Source organism: Ranitomeya imitator, chromosome 2 (assembly GCF_032444005.1).
Source record: "Ranitomeya imitator isolate aRanImi1 chromosome 2, aRanImi1.pri, whole genome shotgun sequence".
In the NCBI taxonomy this organism is placed as follows: domain Eukaryota; kingdom Metazoa; phylum Chordata; class Amphibia; order Anura; family Dendrobatidae; genus Ranitomeya; species Ranitomeya imitator.
This window is the reverse complement of record NC_091283.1, coordinates 245,616,949-245,644,357: the sequence shown is the minus strand read 5'-3', so window position 1 is coordinate 245,644,357 and position 27,409 is coordinate 245,616,949. Positions and strand designations below refer to the sequence as shown.

The 27,409-nt window shown below is 44.2% G+C and overlaps 1 protein-coding gene across 1 annotated transcript in view; it reads right to left on the bottom strand.

The window, feature by feature from the left end:
• The window catches only part of LOC138662889 (zinc finger protein 665-like), a 79,754-nt gene that overhangs the window by 11,184 nt on the left and 41,161 nt on the right, over positions 1-27,409 (bottom strand). Inside the window, exons 6-10 of the mRNA XM_069748881.1 lie at positions 16,190-16,339; positions 15,881-16,060; positions 15,675-15,798; positions 15,503-15,591; positions 15,214-15,304 (exon numbers count right to left, since the gene is read on the bottom strand). Of these exons, the coding sequence (XP_069604982.1) occupies positions 15,214-15,304; positions 15,503-15,591; positions 15,675-15,798; positions 15,881-16,060; positions 16,190-16,339 (634 nt within the window). The remainder of the gene's footprint in view (positions 1-15,213; positions 15,305-15,502; positions 15,592-15,674; positions 15,799-15,880; positions 16,061-16,189; positions 16,340-27,409) is intronic.

The following is a 27,409-nucleotide window of genomic DNA, read 5'->3' as shown; positions in this document are numbered from 1 at the left end:
AGTTTCCACTTTCTTGTTGTGCATATTGGCAAAGAGGTCTATTACAGGGATCCCCCATAGATCTGTGATTTTGTTGAATATGCCCTGATTTAGAGACCACTCCCCCTGCTTTAGTAGGGTACGACTCAGAAAGTCCGCTTTTTGGTTTTCCACCCCCTTTATATGTAGGGCTGATAGGGACAGGAAGTTGTTTTGTACCAGGCTGAAAATTTCGGAGGTAGTTTCCATTAGTGATTGAGACCTGGTTCCCCCCTGGTGGTTTAAGTAAGCTACTACTACTTTGTTGTCCGAGAATACTCGGACATGATGGCCTTGTAGTTGGTCTAGGAAGTACAGTAGTGCATGATTCACGGCTCAGCTCAGAAAATCGTCTAGACATGGAATAATCAAGACGTCTTCCTCTCTCAGATGTGCCATCATCTCCGCTATCAACTTTGTGAAGATGCGGGGAGCAATTGATATGCCAAAGGGAAGAGCCCTGTATTGGTATTCCCTGGTCTGTCCTTTTATGACTACTGCCAGTCTGAGGAATTTCTGAGAGGTCTTGTGGATGGGGACGTGATAATATGCGTCGCTGAGATCTAGAACTATCATAAAACAGTTGGGAAACAGATTTTTTATCGTTGATTTTATTGACTTCATTTTGAATCTGTAGTTCTTTACATAGGTATTCAACTTCCGTAAGTTTATTATAGTTCGGAAGGTTCCGTCCGGTTTGGGAACCAGGAACAATGGAGAGTAGAATCCCTTCCCTCTCTCCAGAGGGGGAACTTCTTGGATGACAGCCTTGTTTACTAGTTTTACAATTTCTAGTTCTAGAGCTTCTTGTTGATGAGGAGATGATCTCAGCGGTGTTACCACATAATTCCGTGGGGGTAGGGATAGAAATTCTATACGAAGCCCTTCTCCTATTAATTTCAATATCCAAGGGCTGGTCAAAATTTTCTCCCAGGCCGGGAGGAATTGAGTCAATCTCCCTCCCACCCTGGGGAAGACGTCACTTGGGGGGGGGGGGGGGGGGGGCGGGGGTTTCTATCTCGAGGGGAGTTACCAAAAAGGAAACCTCTGTCTTTCCTTCTCCCGTCATCCCATCGGTTTTGCTCCCTCGGTGGTCTCCTTCTAAAAAATGTTCTGTTCCGAAAGGGCCGTTTATTATATGTTGGGGCCAGGATGGGAAAACCTCTCTTTTTATCACCTGCTTTTTGCAGGATATCGTCCAAAGTCTCTCCAAAGAGGAATTTACCTTCACAGGGGATTGAACACAGTTTGTGTTTAGTTTGTAAATCCCCCGGCCAGCTTTTTAACCATAGGGTTCTACGTGCCGCATTTGAGAGAGCTGCCGATTTAGATGTTAATTTAATGGAGTCGGCCGAAGAGTCTGCCAAGAACGCCGCGGCTCCTCTAATCATAGGGATGGAGTCTAAAATTTTATTCCTAGGGACCCCATCTCTAATGTTTCTCTAAGTTGTCGACCCAAATCATTAACGAACGCGACGTACATGCTGCTGCTATAGTTGGCCTTAAGCATCCTCCGGCTGACTCCCAGGCCCCTTTAAGAAAGGTATCTGCTCTTTTGTCAAGAGGGTTTTTCAAGGTTCCCATATCCTCGAATGGTAATGCGAACTTTTTCGAAGCCTTAGCTACCGCAACATCGAGTTTGGGGGCTTTATCCCACGAAACCGAAGCTTCTTCTTCAAAGGGGTATTTCCTTTTAATAGAGGGAACCGATGCATTTTTTCTCTCAGGTTTCTCCCACTCCTTGATTAACGTTTGAATATTTTCATTAACCCTGCTGTTCTGTTTAGATTTCACATACACTTGTACTGTTCCCGGTCATTTTTGACCGTCCTTATAAAATAATAATTTTTAGCTAATCTAAGTGGTTTTTTTAAACAGTTTTTGCACTATTATATTGCTTGTGAAGATGGTTGTTCAAATACCAGAAAAAAAAAAAAAATACAAAGCTTGTTTTATATTTTTTTTATATCCAAAAGGGAACATGGTATTTTTTCGATTTTTGTAAAAATTGATTATTTTTGCAGATAACAAAAAAATCTTGATCTAAATGTTAACTATAAGTAATAATATCAAACATTATGTAGATATACTTTTTTCAAAGGCAAAAAAAAAAAAAAAAGCTTTTTTCTCTATAAAATGGCAAAAAACGTTGTTTTTTATACACTTATACTGTTCCCGGTCATTTTTGACCGGACCTAACAAAGTTGTGATTTGTACCTAATTCAAGTGTTATTTGATTACCTGTTGCATTGTTTTACTGTATGTGAACATGGTTTTCAATAATCAGATGAAAAATTAAATCAAAAACTTTTATTTTTTGAATCAAATAAATTAACATTTTTTGCAATATTTGCTTCATGTTGCACATAAAAACTTTTCTTTATTCTAAACTATATACAAACTTTTCAAAAAAAAAAAAGGTTTTTTGTCAAAAACAAATGATAAATGCGATCAATGTATTACTTGCATTGATCACATGTATAATTTACATGACGCTTGCAGAAGTATTTTGCACATTTGCAACACAATATTAGATTTATGGTTACTGGACGTTGGACAGAATGAGCATCTTTTTCGCTTGCAGCTGGTTGTGATGGTGGAAGCCGTTTCAGTATCAGTGGTGGTCGAAGCTGTTGGCTCGCCGTCTCCACCATGCTCTCGAATTTGTCGGGCCACTTTTTCTGCACTCTCATTTCTTGGATTTCGTGGCCGTGTTTTTACATATGGATTAGTGAGAGACTTCCCCAATTCCTCAATAAAAAGCCGTCGTTTGTGTAATTTTTTTTCTTGCCATTTGGGGTTTATTTCCCGCCACAATACAAAGGCATTATAGGCAGATACATCGATCAGGTTGTAAAAGAGAATCATAGGCCACCTATTTGTTTTTCTTTTACATGTATACGTGCCTACAAGCTGGTCTAATGTGTCAACAGCACCTTTAGTGGCGTTATAGTGAAGAATCATGTCTGGCTTTCTGTCATCTCTCTCACTTATTTTTGCATCATGGTGCATGGTGCTCATGAGGATATCTTGTTTATTTTTTTGGGGAACGTACGACACTACCGTAGTGTCCTTTGTAAAATAAAACATTGAACTGTGTACGTCTCTCTTATTGAGGATACCCTGTGGAAGTTCAGGTTTATTTTTTCGTACAGTACCCAGCATAGTTCTATTGTTTTTTTGTAACATCTGCCCCAATTGGTAGGATGTGAAGAAATTGTCACAGGTAACGTTTCTCCCTTTGAGTCCATGGGTCAAGCCCAAAACTACCCTCATGCCTTGGTTTTTTTCAGGTCTTTCTAGAGGGTTTTTTCCAATATATACTTGAACATTTGCAGCATATGATGTTTTACTGTCACACAGAGTCCAGATTTTTATACCGTATTTTGCTGGTTTACTTGGAATGTATTGCCTGAATGGGCACCTGCCTCTAAATGACACCAGCTGCTCATCAAGTGACATTTTCTACGGTATTATAAAATTTTGGGAGTATCTCGACCCATTTACTCCACAAATCCCTAATTGGGGCAAGTTTATCTGTGCTTCTTCTTTCAGATCTATCCGTTTTGTCATCAAACCGTAGAACTCTGGAAATTTCGTGGAATCTTTCTAAAGACATGGTGGCCCTAAATATATGGCGCCCCGTTTCCGAATTCCACAAACTTTTAGTGGACTCTCCATATGATTTGTATACTCCAGCTAATAGAAGTAACCCGATGTAAGCATTCATAGCCGTCACATCGAAGTTCTTCCATTTATCGCCATAAACCTTTTTTCCCTCAATGTTTGTCATTTGGATAAGTATATTTTGCATGGCTATATTTATGAATAATAGGAATGCCGATTGAATGTCATCAATTCTAGCAATTGCATATCTAGTGGGACCTGGAGTATCTGTGATGACATTTGATGAAGACCTTCTACCAGTCGGAGCAGGAGGCTGCAATTTCCAAACGATATCTTTGTTTTTTGAATTGATTTCTTGCGTCAGACCGGTTGTCGGGGTTTCCACATCAGATTCACCCTCAGAATCCGAGTTCTCGGCAATATCTTCATCCTCACTAATGTTGTCCTCCTCTTCGGAGACATTTTCAGGTGGGACATCCTCGTCTGTATCGGAGTCGTTTATAAACTCCTCCAATTCAGCTTGGGTGAAGTGTCTTCTTCTCATGCTGTAAGGCATCACTGTTGAATGAAAAAATAAAATATATCCATAAACAATGAATGAAAAAAAAAAATCAAAACAATTTCGCAACAATACACACAATACCGTCCCGTCACACATTGAGATATGCCCTGTGATTATGGTGCTGGAGCGTCGCAAACAAAAATGAGGCATGCACTCATTCTATCACAGCAGTGAGAATATGTACTCATAAGCAGACATTGAGTCTACACAACCCTAATGCTAACCCCCTATCATCCATTCTATCACAGCAGTGAGAATATGTACTCATAAGCAGACATTGAGTCTACACAACCCTAATGCTAACCCCCTATCATCCATTTTATCACAGCAGTGAGAATATTGAATAATTTTAGAATAAAAGAATAATTTATCTGTAACATACCTGTAAAAATGGGACTTCAGAGCTCTGACGTCTGAACCTCTGCTCACTCTGTGTTGTCTCCAGCTGAACTGAAACTCTACACTGCTATGTTATCTGTCTACAGATAAGATCAGAGCAGACACCACCCTGCAGCAGGAAAAAGCTCACAGTACAACACTTTAGGTGAATTCTGCTTAGGACAGCATTGCACAGTGTAATACTGTACAACCAGCAAACACATGGAAAATCAGAAAATCATGATTTACAATATGAAATGTTGACAACTGAATGAAACTAGATCTATATGAACAGCAGGGTAAATAAAAACCAGTGAAATAAATTGCGCATAGCTATACTGGAAGCGAATCCGTCGGCTGTATCGCAACTTGAAAATGTTGGTTTGTGTAAATCTGTTCTGACCAAAAGTAGTCAGATACATTGGTAAATAGTAGTAGATGCAATATATAGTTCAAAATGAGGTGATAGCACCTTTATTTTTGTCAAAAATTGTCTGGAGAGCTGAATAAAGGCCTATCGGTCATTTTTGACCGAACAGTACAAGTGTAAAAAAAAATTGTACCAAATAAAGTAAACAAAAATTAAAAAAAAAAAAAAATTCCCACAGATAGTACCCCCCTAATGACGAAAAGTCAGGGAGCCTCAAGTCTCAGAATCACACGCTGAATTTTTATAACATTATAGAATTTCAAAAACGGTCATTTTTGACCTAACAGAACAGCAGGGTTAAGGGGAAATACCTTACGCTTTTTTTGGGAAAGACCACCAAACATAATGTCCTGTACCGTTTTATCAGGACGAGGATCTAACACCCCCATCGTCGATCTTACAGCCTTTACAAGGCCGTCAACCTCATCTAGGGGGAAGCAATGACGACCCCCACTTTCACTGTCTGAAGAGGAGGGGGATGAATCTTGCGTATCCGAGTTTTTACTCTCGGAGCTAGAAGAGTCGGAATTTCTATCAGGAGCTGATTTCTTAGTAGATCTCCTGTCGCTTTTAAGGGAGTTAAACACCGTCTCAACCTCCGCTTTAATTACAGAGCGTAACTCAGAGGCGAAGTTCGGGGTCTCCTCACAGAGGACTCGCTCAATACAGGAGTCGCATAATTTCTTCTCCCAGGACTGTGGTAATGCTTTCTCACATAAGGGGCATGTTCTATTTTTCATCTTCCCCGTTCTCTTCCTTGCCCAAGATAAGGGAGAAGGGGAACCCCAATTACAAAAAATGAGCTTTCACGAAGATCACTCACCAATCTGACGCAGCCACAGGTACCGGTTCTGGAGGAGGGGTAGGATCCTGAGGCGTATGATCCATGGCCGGCCGCAGGTTTACCGCACTAGAACTACATGGTGTGGAATGGCTACTGGATCGGGAACTTCGGTTGCTTGCAGAAGTTCTCTTCCCCTGGGCATCCGGTTTCTGGCGCTGACGATGGCGCTGCTGCTGCTGCGGTGGCGGCGGTGGCTGGAGCTGCTGATCGCTGTCTTCCATCTTGGAACAGCATGCAGCAAGGGTCTGTCAAGTGCACCTTTTTAAAGGGTGGCGCTTGGTCCCCTCCCCCTGTGGCTGCACTGTTTGGGGGAAGCGTTTTTTTTTTTTCTTTCCTAGCCACTGCGCATGTGCGCGCAGCCAGACGACCCGGAAATGAAGGATTCCGGTTCCGGGGCAGCGCCATCTTGGTGTAGCCATTTACCTCACTGCCCCCGAACCGGAAGTTCCTCCACTACTTCCGGTGCGGTGCCATCTTGGATCCTGGCGTCCTGCGGCAGTGTGCTGGAGCGCTCCAACTCCTATCCGGAGTGGCGGCGGCGTTTCCCCCCGCTCACGCTTCCGGACCCCTCGGTCGAAGTCGTGGCGGCCTCGGATACCGGACCAGCCGTGGCAGGGGCCTCCCCGCCGCCAGAACTCGGACTGGCCGGTTCCGGATCTTCGCCAGGTTAGTCTTCTGGTCGTCCATGCCAGGTACCGTCCGAGAAGGTTCCCCGTCAGGGACAGGAAACCAAACTATGCAGGGGAGAGGTACCGCCCTTTTATCCTGTAGGTTTCCTGTCCCTGAAGGGCGGATCCCCTCTCTCTGGTAGTGCTGTCATGGGCGACTGAGAAAAGACGTTAGAGCGCATATTACAGAGGTTCTTTTGGCCTGGTGTCTACGCTGAGGTTACAAAGTACTGTGACACATGTCCTGAGTGTCAACTAACCTCACCCACCACGAACTACCGGAGTCTGTTAGTACCTCTGCCCATCATAGAAGTACCCTTTGAGCGGATAGCGATGGATCTGGTGGGACCAATAGTAAAATCCGCCCGGGGCCATCAGCACATATTAGTAGTCGTAGACTACGCCACCCGGTATCCAGAGGCGATACCGCTCCGGCACACTTCGGCTAAACTAATAGCCCGTGAACTGTTTGCCATGTTTTGTCGTCTTGGGCTCCCCAAGGAGATCTTACAGATCAGGGAACCACTTTTATGTCTAAAGTGACTAGGGAGCTATGTAAATTGCTCCAAATTAAACAGTTGCGTACGTCAGTGTACCATCCACAAACCGATGGGTTGGTCGAGAGGTTTAATAAGACCCTCAAGGCCATGCTCAAAAAGGTGGTCGCCAAGGATGGGAAGGATTGGGATATGTTATTGCCATATTTAATGTTCACCATACGTGAGGTACCGCAAGCGTCCACGGGGTTCTCCCCATTTGAGCTATTGTATGGCAGGCACCCGAGGGGGCTGCTGGATGTAGCCAAAGAGACATGGGAACAGGAGCCCACTCCACATAAGAGTGTTATCGAGTATGTGGCAAGTATGCAGGATCGGATTGCAGTCGTGCAACCCATCGTAAAGGAGCATCTGTTGGATGCCCAGGCCGCTCAGAGCCGTACCTATAATAAAAGGGCCACGGTCAGGTCCTTTAAAGAAGGAGACCGGGTGTTGGTACTAGTGCCCACCCCAGAGTAAACTCATGGCCAAGTGGCAAGGGCCGTATGAGATACGGGGAAAGGTGGGGGAAGTGAATTATAAAGTGTACCAACCCGGGAAAAGAAAACCCGAGCAGTTGTACCATGTAAACCTGCTAAAGGCCTGGAAGGACCGAGAATGTTTGGTCACAGATGCAACTACGGTCATACAATCGGAGGTCCCTCTGGCCCTGGCCAAGGACTCAGCCAGGTGTGAGGTAAAGGTCAATGATGCCCTCACAAAACAGCAGCGGCAGGAGGCTCGAGCTTTGGTACAGCAGAATATGGATGTATTCTCAGAGCTGCCGGGGCGAACCTCAGTGATTCAGCATGACATTGTCACTGAGCCCCGGGTAAAGGTGCGGATGAAACCGTACCGAGTGCCAGAAGCCCGAAGGCAAGCCATCGCGGCCGAGGTAAAGCAAATGCTTCAGTTGGGAGTCATTGAGGAGTCCCAAAGTGAGTGGGCTAGCCCCATTGTACTTATACCAAAACCTGATGGGTCATTATGCTTCTGTAATGACTTTAGGAAGTTAAATGAAGTGTCAAAATTTGACCTGTATCCCATGCCACGGGTGGACGAGCTAATTGAGAGACTGGGGAAGGCGCAGTACTTCACCACGCTGGATCTCACGAAAGGTTACTGGCAGGTTCCCTTAACAGAGTCAGCGAAGGAAAAGACTGCTTTTATAACCCCAGAGGGTCTCTTTCAATACATTGTCTTACCTTTTGGGTTACATGGGGCTCCGGCCACATTCCAGAGGCTGATGGACATTGTGTTAGCACCACATAGAGATTACACATCGGCCTATTTGGATGACATAGTCATCTTTAGTACCGACTGGGATACCCATCTGTCCCAGGTACAAGCAGTGCTAGAGTCTCTTAGAGCCGCAGGGTTAACAGCAAACCCAAAGAAATGTGCGATAGGTCTCACGGAAGCCCGGTACTTGGGATAAGTGATCGGCCGGGGGGTTATCAAACCTCAAGTGAACAAAATTGAGGCCATTCAAAACTGGCCCAAGCCCTTAAGTTCCAAACAAGTGAGGGCATTCCTTGGCATCATTGGGTATTACCGTCGGTTTATACCCAATTTTGCTGGTAAATCGGCTTCCCTAACGGACCTGTTAAAAGGGAAGAAAACGGTGATGGTCAAGTGGAATCCTCAAGCAGAGGAAGCGTTCCAGTCTCTGAAGTCGGCGTTGTATGGACAGCCGGTCCTCATCAGCCCCGACTTCAAGAAAACCTTTATTGTGCAAACAGATGCCTCAGACGTAGGCTTAGGAGCGGTGCTGTCGCAAGAGGTAAATGGGGATGAGCATCCAGTCACCTATTTAAGCAGGAAACTGACCCCGGCAGAGAAAAATTATAGCGTAGTGGAGGAGTGCTTGGCGATCAAATGGGCCTTGGAGTCCCTAGGCTACTATTTGCTCGGGCGTCAGTTTCGGTTGGTAACAGACCATTCACCCCTTGTCTGGATGAGAAATGCAAAGGAAAGGAATGCCCGAGTCACCAGATGGTTCTTGTCCCTACAAAATTTCAGCTTCTCTGTGGAACATCGGGCTGGGAAATCACAGGGAAATGCAGATGCCCTGTCACGGGCACCATGTATGCTGACAAATGTTCAACCCCACAAGTCTGAACAGAGGTAGGGGGGGGGTATGTGAGGCAGTGACCGGTGTCATATGCGAGGGTCGCTATGTGTCCCCCAGGATGTGCTTGGAAGCATATTAGATCCGCTGGAGTGCCCTGTGCTCACAGCAGGTTGCCTGTGAGACACAGGGAACAATAAAAGTAAGTGTGAACTGGGTCAAGTTATTTGTCCCAGAAATTATTCAGGAAAACCTGGTATGGGCTTTTATTTTGAAACGGACTGCAGGATGGTAGTGGGGCCGGTCCGTTTCCTCCAGCCCAGATCTTATAGTGGCCCATGGCCATAGAATCTGGAGGATAGAAAAAAAAACCCCAGCAAGAGAGTTTGGGTGTGTCAGTCTGGTCTGGGAGTCAGACCTAGGAGGAGGCTTGCGCAGAGCTCCTTCCGTGTGGAGAAACACGGGCCAGGCAGAGCCTGAAAAGCCAGACACCCCAGCGTACACGGGGGTGTAATACGCTCACGGCAGCGGACTGTTGTTATTTTTCCCGGCTGCATACCGAAGGACTTGTTTGCTTTCTTTTCCGGTTTGTGAGTATGCTGTAAAATAAACAAGACTTTGTTTGAACTTTATATGGGTCACTGCCTATTCACTGCACAGCAAGGACATCGCTACATCACTATATATATATATATATATATATATATATATATTTATTTATACGAACTGGACTTTGGCGTTCCTGCAGTAACATAGTAACATAAGAAAGTTGTTTTTAAGTACTATCATTCTTTATTATGGATATATATTTTTTTGATCTCATTGTTTTTAAACCTGTTATTTAACAATGAAATCATATGATAACAATATTGAAATATATTCTTTGGACTTTCTGGTCGGTCTTTTTTCTTCTTCTTGGTGGTATAGATATGGTATTTCCGACTGTACTTCCATTTTGCTAGAGCCACTTCCCAGGAATACATATGGTTCACAATAGTTGACACAATGTGTGTTTGACTTGTGTTAGATATATTTTTTTATAGTATTCTTTGGGTAGTGTCCCTGATTCGTGCTAATTGTTACTATGTTCCAATGTAAATTCTGTGGTTAAACAACATTTTAGTGGTAAAAATGTAATTATTATTTTTTTTCACTGCCTAATGGTATAATTTTCTATGGAACAGCTGTGGTGTCAGTATGCTCACTGCACCACTAGAAGAATTCATTCAGGGAAGTATTGTGCAAAATGCAGTCACTTTTGGGGGCTTATGCTGTTCTGGCACCTCAGGGGCTCTGACAATGTGACATGTCACCCACAAACAATTCCAGCAAAATCTGCTCTCCAATATGGCGTTCATTCCCTTCTGAGTTCTGCGATGTGCCCAAACAGTAGTTTACCCCCACATACAGTGGGGCAAAAAAGTATTTAGTCAGTCAGCAATAGTGCAAGTTCCACCACTTAAAAAGATGAGAGGCGTCTGTAATTTACATCATAGGTAGACCTCAACTATGGGAGACAAACTGAGAAAAAAAAATCCAGAAAATCACATTGTCTGTTTTTTTAACATTTTATTTGCATATTATGGTGGAAAATAAGTATTTGGTCAGAAACAAAATTTCATCTCAATACTTTGTAATATATCCTTTGTTGGCAATGACAGAGGTCAAACGTTTTCTGTAAGTCTTTACAAGGTTGCCACACACTGTTGTTGGTATGTTGGCCCATTCCTCCATGCAGATCTCCTCTAGAGCAGTGATGTTTTTGGCTTTTCGCTTGGCAACACGGACTTTCAACTCCCTCCAAAGGTTTTCTATAGGGTTGAGATCTGGAGACTGGCTAGGCCACTCCAGGACCTTGAAATGCTTCTTACGAAGCAACTCCTTCGTTGCCCTGGCGGTGTGCTTTGGATCATTGTCATGTTGAAAGACCCAGCCACGTTTCATCTTCAATGCCCTTGCTGATGGAAGGAGGTTTGCACTCAAAATCTCACGATACATGGCCCCATTCATTCTTTCATGTACCCGGATCAGTCGTCCTGGCCCCTTTGCAGAGAAACAGCCCCAAAGCATGATGTTTCCACCACCATGCTTTACAGTAGGTATGGTGTTTGATGGATGCAACTCAGTATTCTTTTTCCTCCAAACACGACAAGTTGTGTTTCTACCAAACAGTTCCAGTTTGGTTTCATCAGACCATAGGACATTCTCCCAAAACTCCTCTGGATCATCCAAATGCTCTCTAGCAAACTTCAGACGGGCCCGGACATGTACTGGCTTAAGCAGTGGGACACGTCTGGCACTGCAGGATCTGAGTCCATGGTTTCGTTGTGTGTTACTTATGGTAGGCCTTGTTACATTGGTCCCAGCTCTCTGCAGTTCATTCACTAGGTCACCCCGCGTGGTTCTGGGATTTTTGCTCACCGTTCTTGTGATCATTCTGACCCCACGGGGTGGGATTTTGCGTGGAGCCCCAGATCGAGGGAGATTATCAGTGGTCTTGTATGTCTTCCATTTTCTAATTATTGCTCCCACTGTTGATTTCTTCACTCCAAGCTGGTTGGCTATTGCAGATTCAGTCTTCCCAGCCTGGTGCAGGACTACAATTTTGTTTCTGGTGTCCTTTGACAGCTCTTTGGTCTTCACCATAGTGGAGTTTGGAGTCAGACTGTTTGAGGGTGTGCACAGGTGTCTTTTTATACTGATAAGTTTAAACAGGTGCCATTACTACAGGTAATGAGTGGAGGAAAGAGGAGACTCTTAAAGAAGAAGTTACAGGTCTGTGAGAGCCAGAAATCTTGATTGTTTGTTTCTGACCAAATACTTATTTTCCACCATAATATGCAAAAAAAATGTTAAAAAAACAGACAATGTGATTTTCTGGATTTTTTTTTCTCAGTTTGTCTCCCATAGTTGAGGTCTACCTATGATGTAAATTACAGACGCCTCTCATCTTTTTAAATGGTGGAACTTGCACTATTGCTGACTGACTAAATACTTTTTTGCCCCACTGTATGGGATGTCAGCATACTCAGGAGAAATTGCACAACTTTTGGGGTCTAATTTCACCTGTTACCCTTTGGAAAAAAAATTGAGGGCGCAAAGATCATTTTTTGTGGAACAAATATGATTTTTTATTTTCACAGCTTCACGTGATTAACTTTTGTGAAGCACTTGGGGGTTCAAAGTGCCCACCACACATCTAGATAAGTTCGTTGGGGGGGTCTAGTTTCCACAATAGGGTCACTTGTTGGGGGTTTCCACTGTTTAGACACCTCAGGGGCTCTGACAATGTGACATGTCACCCACAAACAATTCCAGCAAAATCTGCTCTCCAATATGGCACTCCTTCCGTTCCGAGCTCTGCCATGCGCCCAAACAGTAGTATTCCCCCACATACGGGGTATCGGCGTGCTCAGGAGATATTGCAGAACAAAATATATATAGTCCATTTTCTCCTGTTACCCTCGTGAAAGTAAAAAAAATTAGGTCTTAGGCTGTGTGCCCACGCTGCGTTTTTTAGGCGTTCTGCTAAAAATGCATTCCTATGCAATCCTATGGGATTCTGCAGTTGCTTTGCCCATGCTGCGGATTTTCCCGGTTTTGCATAGCGGTAAAATCTGCAGTATGTTCATTCCGCAGCCATAGGATTGCATTGAAACGCTCACTTTACGCATGTGGCTATGCCCACCATGCGTAAAGTGAGCGCTTCATGTGCGGATGGTACCCAGGTCTGGAGGAGAGGAGACTCTCCTCCAGGCTCTGCTGAGATCCATATTCATGTAAAAACAAAGAATAAAAAAAAAAAAAAAATAGGAATATACCGTACTTACCTTCTGATGGCCCCAGGAGTCCTCCCGCCTCTCAGCAGTGCACGCGGCGGCTTCCGTTCCCAGGGATGCATTGCAATAAGGACCTTTGGGACGTCGCGGTCACGCGACCGTGATGTCACAAAGGTCCTTTCGCGCAAAGCATCCCTGGGAATGGAACGTACCAGGAGCAAGGCTGGGGAGATCGGGGGCTATCGGAAGGTGAGAATAGCCATATTTTTTTTTATTATTTTGATTCTATATTTTAACTGTTGATGCTGTAAAAGTTGGTCACACTTGTCAAGCACTATGCACTATGACCAACCTGTCAATCACTTTTCCAAGCAATGCTTCAAATCGCTTGGAAAAAACAAGCATTCTGCAAGGTAAAAACGCTTGCAATATGCTTGTGTTTTGCGGGAAAATGCATGCGAATTCTGCATGCGTTTTACCCGTGGCAGGGAGTTGTGGAAATGCTGCGGAAATTTCTGCAGTATTTCTGCAACGTGGGCACAAAGCCTTAATGAAAATTTTCGTGAAAGAAAAGTAAATGTTTATTTTTTCCTTCCACATTCCATTCATTCCTGTGAAGCACCTGAAGGGTTAATAAACTTCTTAAATGTGGTTTTGAGCACCTTGAGGGGTGCAGTTTTTAGAATGGTGTCACTTCTGTCATATTGACCCCCCAAACTCACTTTAAACTTGATGTGGTCCCTAAAAAAAATGGTTTTGTAAATTTTGTTGTAAAAATGAGAAATTGCTGGTCACCTTTTAACCCTTATATTTTTCTAAGAAAAAAAAATGTCTTTCCAAAATTGTGCTGATGTAAAGTAGCCATGTCAGAAATGTTATTTATTAACTATTTTGTGTGACATGACTCTGATTTAAGAGCATAAAAATACAAATTTAGAAAATTACTCGAGTATATATGGTATATTCCAGCCATCAGCCATGCGCAGCTCAGAGATACATCATGGCACCGGTGTGATGGGTTTATGTAGATTATCACAATCCTCCTGGAAGTTAGTCGGTTTTAATACAAATTGAAAAGTCAGGATAAAGGGAAACACTGTTATTGTACAGAAATTCACACTTGGCCTCACTGCACATTTAATGTTGTTCATCATAAAAGTGAACTTTGGCCAGAAAGACTGGCCCTGGTCTTGTAGGGACCATATGATCACATTCAGCAGCACAGAAGGGAGAGAAGGGAGATTCATCCGATAAGATCTCAGGGTTCTAGGAAGCCAACAGCATCATTACCCTCCGCTTTCTCTTACAGGCCCATCATCATATTTTTCTTCAAGTGATTTCTATCTACGTACGCTGGCATTTGGCTTTATAGTTCACAGATCTGGGCAGGTAACAGCGTCTCCTAAACCCAGGGGGTAGGTGGATCTACCAGGTTGTAAGTTCTATAGAAAAGGGCTTTCAATGCCCAAAGTCATTAGAACAGTTTTGGGTGGAGGAGAATGTTGTGGTCTAGAGGTAAAATGGTGATCATGGTAATACGGCTGGACTACACCACCGATAAAGCAGCCACAGCCGGTGACTGAGAAGAATCTGTGACCTCTGCATTTAGTGGTTACTACTCACCTGGGTAAAGCAGAAACATTACTTGCCACTCACTATTTAAAAAAATAGATTCCTTCTTTATTGTACATCCGGGCCAAATAAATTAAATGAAACATTTTCAGTCCGTCTTAGGACCTTCATCAGAGTATTCTTATTGGAGAAAACTGTATGTCTTATGTAATTATGGGAATAAAGGCGGCTGTATGTGGTCTGGTGACGGTGGTGCCAGCTGGACCTGGTGGGGTTATTCACATAATAGGAGAGGAACCTCCTCACTCACCGGTGGTATCGCCATATGACAGACCTGGGCAATAAGCACCATTCCCTTTGCTAGTTTCCTGCCAAGTTCTGGAGTGCTGACATCCCTTAGCAGCGCTATTCCTGTTGCAGGTTCTTTGCATATTGCATATTATTCCTCTCCGATTATGTGAATAGCCCCACCAGGTCCAGCTGGCACCACCGTCACCAGACCACATACAGACGCCTTTATTCTGATGAAGGTCCTATGACGGACCGAAAATATTTAATTTAATTTATCTGGTTTGGATGTACAATAAAGAAGGAATCTATTTTTTTTTCAAATAGTGAGTGCCAAGTATTTTTTTTTTTTGCTTTATTGTATGGGTTGGATACCAGACTTCAGCACCACCAGCAGTATTATTCCAGAGTGCCGTGATATTTATTTCCTTTCTACTCACCTGGGTAGCCATATGTAGGAATCTCCTCTTTACACAACTCATCCCCCCTCACATATGTCTCTGTAGTATTAATATGGGTCAGATCTTCACCCTGAAACAAATATTATAAAAGTCACCGACAGATGGAGAAGGCACATCTATGATCAGCTCTAATCCTGCCATTTCCACCGTTCTCATTACACAAGTATAAAACATATAATACTGGTGGATTAAACAAGACTGAGGACAAGACCTTCACCGGCGTCTACACATCATAGGGGAGATCTCCTGACACCTTCTCTCCATCTACCTGATGATCCTGAGGATCTTCTTGCTTGCAGTCTTGTGGAAGAAGAGGACGGGGACATCTCTCTGGTGTTGTCCTCTTACTGGATAGATCTGGAGGAAACACATACAGGGAGTGAATTCATTCTTTACATACAGATAATTATAGGCCGTGTGTATTTAGTCCTGTCTATTACCTGGAGATGTGAGGGGCTGGGGAACCTCCATTATGACGTTCTTGTACAGATCTCTGTGTCCTTCTAAATACTCCCACTCCTCCATGGAGAAATAGACAGCGACATCCTGACACCTTATAGGAACCTGACACATACAATGATACCGTCATCTCCCGATCCCTTCATAGTGTTACTGTATAATGTCCCAGCATTCCCAGCAGTGTCACCTCTCCAGTCAGCAGCTCAATCATCTTGTAGGTGAGTTCTAGGATCTTCTGGTCATTGATGTCCTCATGGATCAGAGGGTGAGGTGGAGGCCCCGTGATTGGGATCAGGGGTCTTCCCCATCCCTCAGACACAGGGTCCTGACAGCGATCACTAGAGGTCTTCTTCACCACTGTGTAATCCTGGTAATGGAGAGACACATTAATAAATCTCACTACAGACATTTCCAGAGTCCTCACCTCTCCAGTTCTGTCCATCTGTTATTCCCATAGATAAGAATGATGTAATGTGACGTCATCAGAATCTCTCACCTCTCCAGTAAGCCGGAAGAGGATCTCTAGGGTGAGGTGTAATATCCTCTCCGCCATCTTGTCTCTGTCCATATCCATCTTTGATGGGTAAATCAGGAAAATTCTCTTTTGTAGAAGATCTTCACTGAGAGGATCCGATATTGTAGAGACCTGAATGAGAAGATGAGCCGATGTAACATCATAAGAATCCTGTAATAATACAATTACTGGAGATAATAAGGGAAACATATGAGGAGATTTATTATTTTACAGTATTTAGTTTCCTTCTTTACATCTACTAATAAATCCTATATATTTAGGCCACAGACAACAAGCAGTTTCCTCCTCGGAGTCGGCAGCTGAATACGTTTCTCATAGACTCATCTTCCATAACGCTAATTCTCGTCTCATTTACCGACCCTGGAATCGGCATTAGCAATACTGCAGGAGATATTCATTACACGCGACATGAGAAATAACTACTTCATGATGAGGGCGACATCTTCATCTTCTACTACGGCTCTAGAGACAGATTTGGCCAGAGTCGGTCACTGACTCCATCACCACCGGCCTCTATAGGAAGGTTTCCCGTCTTCCCCGCACTGTAATCTTTTATCACATTAGATCTCAGCTCTGATTCACACACAGAAGTTTGAGGCTTTTAGAAAAGATTTTTTGTTTCCACAATCAACGCGGACAGAAATGATCTGATCCCAAAGTCTCCATGTACAGTGATTTATGGGGTTTATTTCTGGCCTGAGGCATTCCTATATGACAGGAAAAACACCAGAAAAAAAACAGATATTGAAATGTTTCTAAAAAAAATTGGCTCCAACAATTCTTGTAAAAAGAAAAAAAATCATGGAAAACAGAGAAGACATTTTTTATTTTTTCACACAAACTATTGTTTTTGTTTTCCTAAATTAACTCTTTTGGGTCCCAGAACATAGATGTGCACCACAGGGACGGCGCAGATGAGGCTACACAAAAACCCTGGCAGTTTAACCACTTGCTGCTGTGAAAAGCAAACATGGCATCTAAGAAGGTGACAGAGTTTGGCTGAATGCTCCCCGCCCCCAAGTACTGGATAGTATGGGGCGGCCTAGTTATTACGATACGCCAATCATAGTTTCAGCAACAAGAAATATCCATCACTATATGGAAAGCAGAGTCACTGCACAATGTTAGTTAAGTCTCGTCCATAACTACTTTATTATACTCTATTATCCTGTACACAGTGGAGGAGATAGAAATCACAGGTCCGACAGCAACAGCTGGAATTGGGCCTCCAACGGAAAGAAAAAAAAAAAAAAAAAAAAAAAATTATATATATATATATATATATATATATATATATATATATATATATATATATATATATATATATATATATATATATATATATATATATATATATATATATATAAAGCTGAGTGTATGCACGTACAGTACAGACCAAAAGTTTGGACACACCTTCTGATTTAAAGATTTTTCTGTATTTTCATGACTATGAAAATTGTACCTTCACACTGAAGGCATCAAAACTATGAATTAACACATGTGGAATTATATACTTAACAAAAAAAGCGTGAAACAACTGAAATTATGTCATATATTCTAGGTTCTTCAAAGTAGCCACCTTTTGCTTTGATGACTGCTTTGCACACTCTTGGCATTCTCTTGATGAGCTTCTAGAGGTCGTCACCGGGAATGGTTTTCACTTCACAGGTGTGCCCTGTCAGGTTTAATAAGTGGGATTTTTAAATGGGGTTGGGACCATCAGTTGTGTTGAGCAGAAATCTGGTGGATACACAGCTGATAGTCCTACTGAATAGACTGTTATCATTTGTATAATGACAAGAAAAAGCAGCTAAGCAAAGAAAAACGAGTGGCCATCATTACTTTAAGAAGTGAAGGTCAGTCAGTCTGAAAAATTGGGCAAACTTTGAAAGTGTCACCAAGTGCAGTGGCAAAAAACATCAAGCGCTACAAAAAAACTGGCTCACATGAGGACTGCCCCAGGAAAGGAAGACCAAGAGTCACCTCTGCTTCTGAGGTAAGTTTATCCGAGTCACCAGCCTCGGAAATCACAGGTTAACAGCAGCTCAGATTAGAGACCAGGTCAATGCCACACAGAGTTCTAGCAGCAGACACATCTCTACAACAACTGTTAAGAGGAGATTTTGTGCAACAGGCCTTCATGGTAAAATAGCTGCTAGGAAACCACTGCTAAGGACAGGCAACAAGCAGAAGAGATTTGTTTGGGCTAAAGAACATAAGGAATGAACATTACACCAATGGAAATCTGTGCTTTGGTCTGATGAGTCCAAGTTTGAGATCTTTGGTTCCAACCACCGTGTCTTTGTGCAACGCAGAAAAGGTGAATGGATGGGCTCTACATGCCTGGTTTCCACCATAAAGCATGGAGGAGGTGGTGTGATGGTGTGGGGGTAATTGCGGGTGACACTGTTGGGGATTTATTCAAAATTGAAGGCATACTGAACCAGCATGGCTACCACAGCATCATGCTATTCCATCCGGTTTGCGTTTAGTTGGACCATCATTTATTTTTCAACAGTACAATGACCCCAAACACACCTCCTGGCTGTGTAAGGGCTATGAGAGTGATGGGGTGCTACACCAGATGACCTGGCCTCCACAGTCACCAGACCTGAACCCAATCGAGATGGTTTGGGGTGAGCTGGACCGCAGAGTGAAGGCAAAAGGGCCGACAAGTGCTAAGCATCTCTGGGAACGCCTTCAAGATTGTTGGAAGACCATTTCCGGTGATGACCTCTTGAAGCTCATCAAGAGAATGCCAAGAGTGTGCAAAGCAGTCATCAAAGCAAAAGGTGGCTCTTTTGAAGAACCTAGAATATAAAGACATAATTTCAGTTGTTTTACACTTTTGTGTTAAGTATATAATTCTGTGAAGGAACAAATTATGAAAGATTCTCCATTTTGTGCAAGATTCTCCATTTTGTGCAAGATTCTCCATTTTCTGCTTTGACTCCATTTTCTTGTTGGTTAAAGATAAATTCTGTTATTCCATGAAGTAACTCTGTTCTGTTTCTCATGAAGATAACATTTTTGTTATTCAACTAGTCTATGGTTTATAATTGGTATAAAGACCTCGAGTGTGCTAACCCGAGCCAGGGAGGGGACTCGGGAGTGTATCGCTAGATAAGACTTTGAGGCACCTGTTAATACATTTTTTATGCCAAAAAGACACGACCATATATGTAGTTTCCATTCTTTCTGTATTCTTATAGGTTAAGTTTTTCCTGCATTTTTATAGGTTAAGTGTTGAAAGTGTGTTTTTATACTATTGGTTGAAGTAGAATTTGCTAACATGATAAAAACGCAACACAATAAACAGAGGGTAAGAATCTCCTTTGATTCTCCCAAACAGAGCTACGTCTCCGTCTGGTCATTCTCAGTTGCCGGCAACACCCTGTTAATTAATTTGAAAATCACTAAGGTCAACCGTGAAGGGTCACTTTAGATCCTCCCTCAACAGCTTGGCGCCCATACGTGGGGTTCCCAATTAGGGACTCCTCTTCCCCGGAGGACAACAAGACAAAGGACCCTCGGACCGGACGCAGGCACTGGAAAATTGGGACTGATGATCCCCCACGACAACCACGGTAAGTTGGCAGTTATACTGTTCAGACTGACAGTTTGGTGTGGTTTTCCTGTGTTTGTGCTGCAAAGAGGATCTGAGGTTGTCCCCTATGGTGGGGTGATTCTTGGGTGGAATCATATAGAGGTGTAGTTCCGTTGGGAGCCCAGTGCTCGAACCGTACCTCATAAGGGACGGACACCCCGGATTGACCAGTGATTGTAATTCTCTTTATAGTCAAAATATCCTGAATTCCTGATCATTGTTAGAATCAGGCGCGGTGAGGTGATCGAAGATTGGGTAGGATACGTAACTAAGGAATATATAGAAGTATACAGTATATATATATCCAGAGGTATTTGGAGGGAATGTCTAAGACGCCCTCCTCCTTTCACTGAGTACCGCGTTTTTGGGTTGTCGCAGTGGGGGACAGAGAGACCCGTGAAACAAACCGTAAGGCCGCTCGGTATTGTACACAAGTAAAGTAAGGATATTTAGCTCAAAAGGTGAATCATGTTTCCGTGGAACAAAAAGAAGACTTTGAATTTGTGTGATGAATCTGATACCGTTAGTCTTATGATTAAAAGACGAGGAAAGAAATCTGTCAGGAATGCAGGAAAAATATTCTCAATGATGGGTTTTCCTAAGGGCGGGAGGCTACAGCCTACGTTATGGGACGAAGGTATCAGAAAGAACAAGGGAAGGTTGATTGATAATGGTTTGTTTAAAGATGCTGTGGAATTCCGTGGTCTGGCACATGAATTGACGAAGGGTATGTGGAGGTAGAAGAGGAAGTGAGTTCTGACTGTCTCTGTTATTGCTATGTTGAAAAAGGAAAGTTGTCTACTCCTATGATAAAGTCCGGATGTTTTGTGGTGCAGGAAGGTATTGAGAAAGCGATTGAGAGTAATGTGTCAGAAAGACAAACAATTAAAAATGATGATCTGGAACAGGGAGTCTCCCTGCTAGATGATGAGGTCCCTCCCCAGGAAATCAAGCCTCTTCTCCCGACTGTAAGCTCTGTGCCCCTTAACCCCAAAGCTCCAATATATCCTGGGTTGTCAAAACTTAGTGCACCCCCACCCTATAATCCTGCCGGGTGGATTTGTGATGTATGCGGAGTTACTAATTCTCAGTGGAGACAGGTCTGTTACAATTGTGGAGCGAGGAGACTCGGAGTCGTAGCCCCCACCTTTCCCTTGCTGAACGCTGACGGAACTTATTATCAGCCACCGCCAGCACCAGCTCCTGTCATGCCTAGTATTGCTAGCGGTTATGAGTATCCGCCCCCTCCTACTTTAGTCACCCGCTCAGAGACGGGATACACAGAGGAGATAGAAGATTTCCAGGAAATGTATTCTAATGTTATTCCTGGACCCCACAGCTATGATGTGCTCTTTAGGATAGGGACAGGGGATCTTACGAAGCAGCACGTTGGGGCCATAGTAAATGCCGCAAATAATCAACTCCACCATGCTGGAGGACTGGCCGCAACAATTTCACAGAAAGGTGGACCTATGATACAGGAAGAATCTAATTCATATATACAAACTTATGGCCAGGTAGAAACAGGACAGGTCGCAGCAACCAGAGCAGGACAGCTGCCGTGCCAATATGTGATACATGCAGTGGGACCACGATATGATCCTACCAATATCCCAAGATCCCAACAATTACTTACCGAGGCTGTCCAGAATGCAATCCTGTATGCCTCCTCTGTCCCCCCCAGTACGATGCCTCAACGTACAATGGCCATCCCATTAATCTCTGCCGGTATTTTTCAATATCCCAGGAAGGATGCCGCTATGGTCATAGTATCAGCAATAGAGCGGTGTATACAGAGAAACCCCATAAAATTGGAGGAGGTCCGATTTGTCCTTGACAGCCGCCTAACGGCCCATCAGGCAATACAATCTCTAACTGTAACAGAGCCTCCTGCCCCACTTCCACAGCAGATGCCCCTTGTGCCCGTACTACCGCCACCTCCTCCCGCCTCCGAGTCAGTGATATCAGAGTTTGGAGAGGATGATGTGGAAACTATTCCTGACAGGCTAAAGTATACCCCCTTTTCTCCATCCCAGATAAACACCCTTTGTAACCAGTTACCAGATCCAGAAACATCCCCCATGGCCTTCTATAGACAAATAGCAGCGAATCGAGAGATTTATTCCACTCCCCGGAAAGATCTGTTACACTTACTCCAAGTGAAGGCTGGAGAGGGGTATTTTCCAATTATTGAGGGTGGCATAATGTATAATGTGAACCTGGATGGGGGAACCTATGAGCGTGGTGTTGATTTCTGTAATGCTTTAAAGGTTTGGGCACAAGATAGATTAGCGGACCAAGCTACCTCCCTCACAGATGTCACACAGGACAAGGGGGAGACTGCCGAGAAGTTCTATGGGCGTCTTATGGTAGTGTTTAAAGATTTGGGGTTTTCACTGTATAATAAAGCCCATTCACACCTTTTTGTGGCAGCTTTGATGTCCGGCCTTAAATCTGAATTGAAAGAGTCAATAATGTCAGTTAGACCTGACATCGAGAATTCCACTCCGGACGATGCACTAAAAGTAATTAAAAGTTTTCAAAAGAATTTAGCACGTTCTGCATCAACAGTAAAATCAAGGGTTAAAACTGTAGCTGCAGCGATCTCAGCTCCAATTCCAGCCCCCACCCCAGGTACAAGTACGCAGCTGGTTCCTTATCAGTGGCCTGCCCAGCAGCAAACTTCAGTTCAAGCCCTCCCACCTTATACGAATTCAGTCACCTACTCCAATATCTCTTTTAACCCTATGTCTGGGAATCTCGCTCCCCAGCCCCGCCGCACCAGTTCTCGCTTGCAGTGCTGGCGCTGTGGCCGACTCGGTCACTTTCAGAGAGATTGTCACACCCCTGCTGACAGATGCTATCCTCAAGTTCCCCCTTCCAGTCGCAATCTGAATACTGGAAACCCTAGGGGATACTCTAGTTACGGACAACCTCAAAATCCTGATAATCGCCCATACTGAAGGGGTGGCCAACCAGGGTCTGCCATCACAATGTCCTCCACCAAACCTGGGGCATGCTCATCTGTCACGCTTCCTGTCGGGGACACTCTTGTTAAGTTTATGGTAGACACTGGGGCGGCCAACTCTATAATCAAGTCATCAGATGTACCTACGGATATCCCTATTCAATTCTCGGATCAAGAGCTTGTTTTAATTGGAGTAGATGGCAGACCCAATAAACATACTCTTACAAAACCTATCCCTGTGGGTCCTTTCCCTGAAGTTACTGCTCAGTTTGTAATCTCTCCCACATGTCCAGTAAATTTACTGGGGGCAGATTTATTATCACAGTTCCGCTCCAGAATACAATTCCAAGATGATGGTCAGATGGTCCTCACATTATATAACCGCTATGCGGATAAAGATAGTGAGGAGATCTGTATCCTACATGCCCTTCCTACGGTTATGATGGCCCTGATAGGCCCAGATCCACCCCCAATCATGCCTGAGGACCAGCGACTCACCCCATATCTCTCAGAGATACCACCTAAACTTTGGTCAAAAGGGCCAGATGATATAGGGAAAATGCCTGTAGATCCAGTAAAAGTGTTTCTCAAACCTGGTGCCCCTTTTCCCAAAGTCCATCAGTACCCTTTGAGACATGATCAGGAGCAGGGCCTAAAAAGGCAAATACAAACGTTACTCGATAATGGTGCCCTGGTACCCTGTGTTTCCCCATGTAACACACCCTTGTTTCCCGTTAAGAAAAAGACCCCACCCGGCCAACCCCCTGTGTACCGGCTGGTACAAGATCTACGGGCAGTTGATGCAGTTACTGTTCTAGAAACTCCGGTGGTGCCTAATCCACATACTCTTGTCCCAGATACCTCAGGATGCTGCTTGTTTCACAGTCATCGATCTTGCAAATGCCTTCTTCAGCATTCCATTACACCCAGATTGCAAAGTTTCTGTTTGCTTTCACTTATCAGGGACGACAATTGACGTGGACAGTTATGCCACAAGGGGCCCAAAACAGTCCCAATCAGTTTGCAAAAAATATGGGCGAGTGTCTTTTACCCTGGCAGTTAGAACACCCCTATGTCACGCTGCTTCAGTATGTGGATGATCTTTTGTTGTATGCACAAACAGAGCAGGAAGCCATTGTTGCCACTGTTAGCCTCCTCAAGTATCTGGCAGATCTGAACTGTCGGGTTTCGGCCTCGAAACTTCAGTTCTGCCTTGGTCAAGTGATATTTTTGGGTCACTGTCTCCTTCAAGGTGCCAGACACCTCAAAGAAGAAAGAAAAATAGCCGTCAGCTCCCTTGCTTTCCCAAAAGATGAGACTGAACTCCAGCGTTTTCTTGGACTATGTACTTATTGTCGTCAGTGGATACCAGACGCACCCCGCATAATGCAACCTCTCTACAATGCCTTAAAAGACGGTATAATGAACTATAAGGAAAGATCACCAGTTTGTATGGAAAGCCTTTATCGTGCCTTCTCTGAATTAAAGCGGCTTATTGCCTCCGCCCCTGCCTTGGGCATCCCGGACTATACTCGACCGTTCCATTTATATGTGTCTGAAAATGAAGGACACGCTGCAGGGGTACTTACACAGTTGCATGGCAATAGACAACGACCAGTGGGCTACTATTCGGACCGCCTCGATCCTGTGGCCCGGGCGTCACCAAGTTGTATGAGGGCAGTTCACGCCACTCATTCGTCGCTTGACAAGACTGCAGACATAATTCTTGGACATGAGACGCATATTTTTGCCCCGCATGATATCGCAGCAATACTGACACTCCAACAGCCAAGACATTTGACCGTACAACGACACTTGCGGCTAGTGTTCACTCCTTTTCCCTGATTACGTCAAATTGCATCGCTGTACTACAATCAACCCCGCTACTTTACTGCCGGTTCCCAAGAAGGATGGCAGTGATGAGGATTACCTCCAACATGACTGTTCCCAACTCCTGACTGAAGAGACAGCTACTCCATCAAATGTCAGCGAAAACCCACTTCCAAATCCTGATCTGGTGTTATACACAGATGGTTCAAGATATGCTGATGAGTTTGGCAGATTCCACACCGGATACGCTGTTACCACAGAAGACACTGTAGTGCACGCAGCTGCACTCCCGCCCTCACAGTCAGCACAAGAAGCAGAACTTCAGGCTCTGTCTACTGCATGTGTTCTGGCCAAAGACAGGCGGGCTAATATATACACGGACTCACAGTATGCATTTGGTATTGCTCATGATTTCGGAGCCCTATGGGCCAATCGAGGGTTTATTACTACTGCCGGAACTCCAGTGAAGAATGCTGAAGCTGTTAAAACCCTCATGGATTCAATCAAATTACCTACCCAGTGGCCATTATCAAGGTCAAGGCTCACAGCCCTAGGAACAGTCCACAGACTGTTGGTAATGCCTTTGCGGATATGCAAGCAAAAGCCGCTGCTCTTCTGCCTATTGAACTAACCATACCAACTATGGTGACCACACGCTCTCAGCGTAAACAGTTACAAGAAACACTGACTCTACAGGAACCTGATGATCTACGCCAGACTGAGGTTTTCTGCCGGACCCCGCGAGACCGTTTAATGACGATGCAGAGAATGTCCCCAAAGGAAGAAGTGAAGCAGTGGATGGCTGATGGAGCACGTATGGACAATGGTCTCTGGAAAAAGGACCAACTTGTGTGTCTCCCTAAGCGGATGTACCCTGCTATTGCCACGTGGGCGCATGGGCCCACACATCGAGGAAAAAACCAGGCCCTTGCCCTGGTACAAAAATTCTTCTGGGCTCCAGGTATTTCTACAGTCCTGACAGCACTCAACCGTGCATGTAACATCTGTCAGACCTGCAATCCCGGTCAACTTCAACGTGTACCCCCAAAGCACCTTGCTAAGCCCGACTATCCTTTCCAAAGGCTCCAGGTGGACCACATCACGTTGCCTAAGTCTGGAAGGTATGAATATTGTCTGGTGGTTGTCGACATGTTCTCCAGTTGGCCAGAAGCATTCCCTGTTACCAACATGACTGCAAAAACCACAGCGAAGAAACTGGTGATGGATATGGTGTTCCAGAAGTTGTTGAAAGTGACCAAGGCCCGGCCTTTTCTTCTCATGTGTATCAGGAGGTTCTGACAATGCTTGGATCCACGGTAGCCCTCCATACTCCGTACCATCCACAATCCAGTGGGAAAGTTGAAAGGTTGAACGGCACACTGAAGGGACAATTGACCAAAATGATGCAGGAGACTACGGCTCCATGGCCAGAGCTCCTACCCATTGTACTGTACCACATTCGTACTACCCTTATTGCAAAACATGGCCTGTCCCCATATGAGATATTGTTTGGTGCTAGGCCCTCAGTTGCAAATTTCCAGCCTCAGCAGTTGTCAGAGGAAACTGACCGTACTGTTCAATATGTTATTCAGCTTAGTAAAAATCTTGCTAACACCCATGCTCTAGTTTCTTCTTCCCTTCCAGATCCAGCAGCAACAGACACTTGTCACAACTTGAAGCCTGGTGATTTTGTGGTCGTGAAAAGGCATGTCAGAAAACACGGACTACAACCCTTGTATGACGGTCCCTACCAAGTCCTCCTCATCACCCCTACCTCAGTGAAATTGGAAGGAAGGACGACGTGGATCCACGCATCGCACTGCAAGCTGGTCAAACAGACTAGTAGCAAATAAGGGAACATAATGTTTTGGTTTTTCGCATTTTCCATATTATTGGTAACCGCATGGGACAGCCTAAATTCCCCAACATCCTTGAATAATAAGTTTGTACAACATCATGAAAGTTTACTGAGAGATTTGTTGAATAATTCCCAGTCTCTGGCAGATTGCTGGATTTGCACACATTCACCAGTGTCAGCCACAAGTATCCCCTTTTTGGCTATTCCTGTCCCACCTGAGGAGTTGTTTGCCTGGACTAACTGTTCTGACACATTCGCTAACAATGCCACAGATAATGCTAAGTTATGGAATACTACTGTCGGTATACCTATTGTGGGATGGGTGGGGTACCCCTGGTGGTAAGGTAACCTTTCAGGAAGCGATAAACACCTTCAATATCTAGCCTATGAAGGAGGGGCTTGGGTACCTAAGAATAAGACTAGCCTAACCAATCTAGGGCAAGTTCCAACGTATGGTTTACAAATTAGTTTTGATGTGACCTCATACTCTACTGATGCTTTCAAACCAATATTGTTAGAAAGAATGATACATAATACGTTATGGAAATTTTCTAGTCTGTTTTTACAAGGTTCTAAAAACATCTGTGCTAGTGTTCCTGGTAATATACCTTGTAATGAGTCCTCTGGATATGTGCCAGGAACCCCCACTTGTGGGAATCCTGATGTAGGTTATTGTAGTCCTCTAGGACAGTCTCCACCTTGGTGTATACTTCAGAATGTGTCTGCATTTATAGATTTAGTTCATAGATTGGTACTGCAACATTCAGCCTTATGGGATTTACCTGTTGATATGTTCTGGGTGTGTGGAGACAATGCTTATAAATGGTTGCCAGTAGGTGTAAAGGGCACCTGCACTCTAGGTCGATTGACCCCGGCCACCTTTGTCCTCTCAAGGATGGATACACAGCTCTTCTCTAC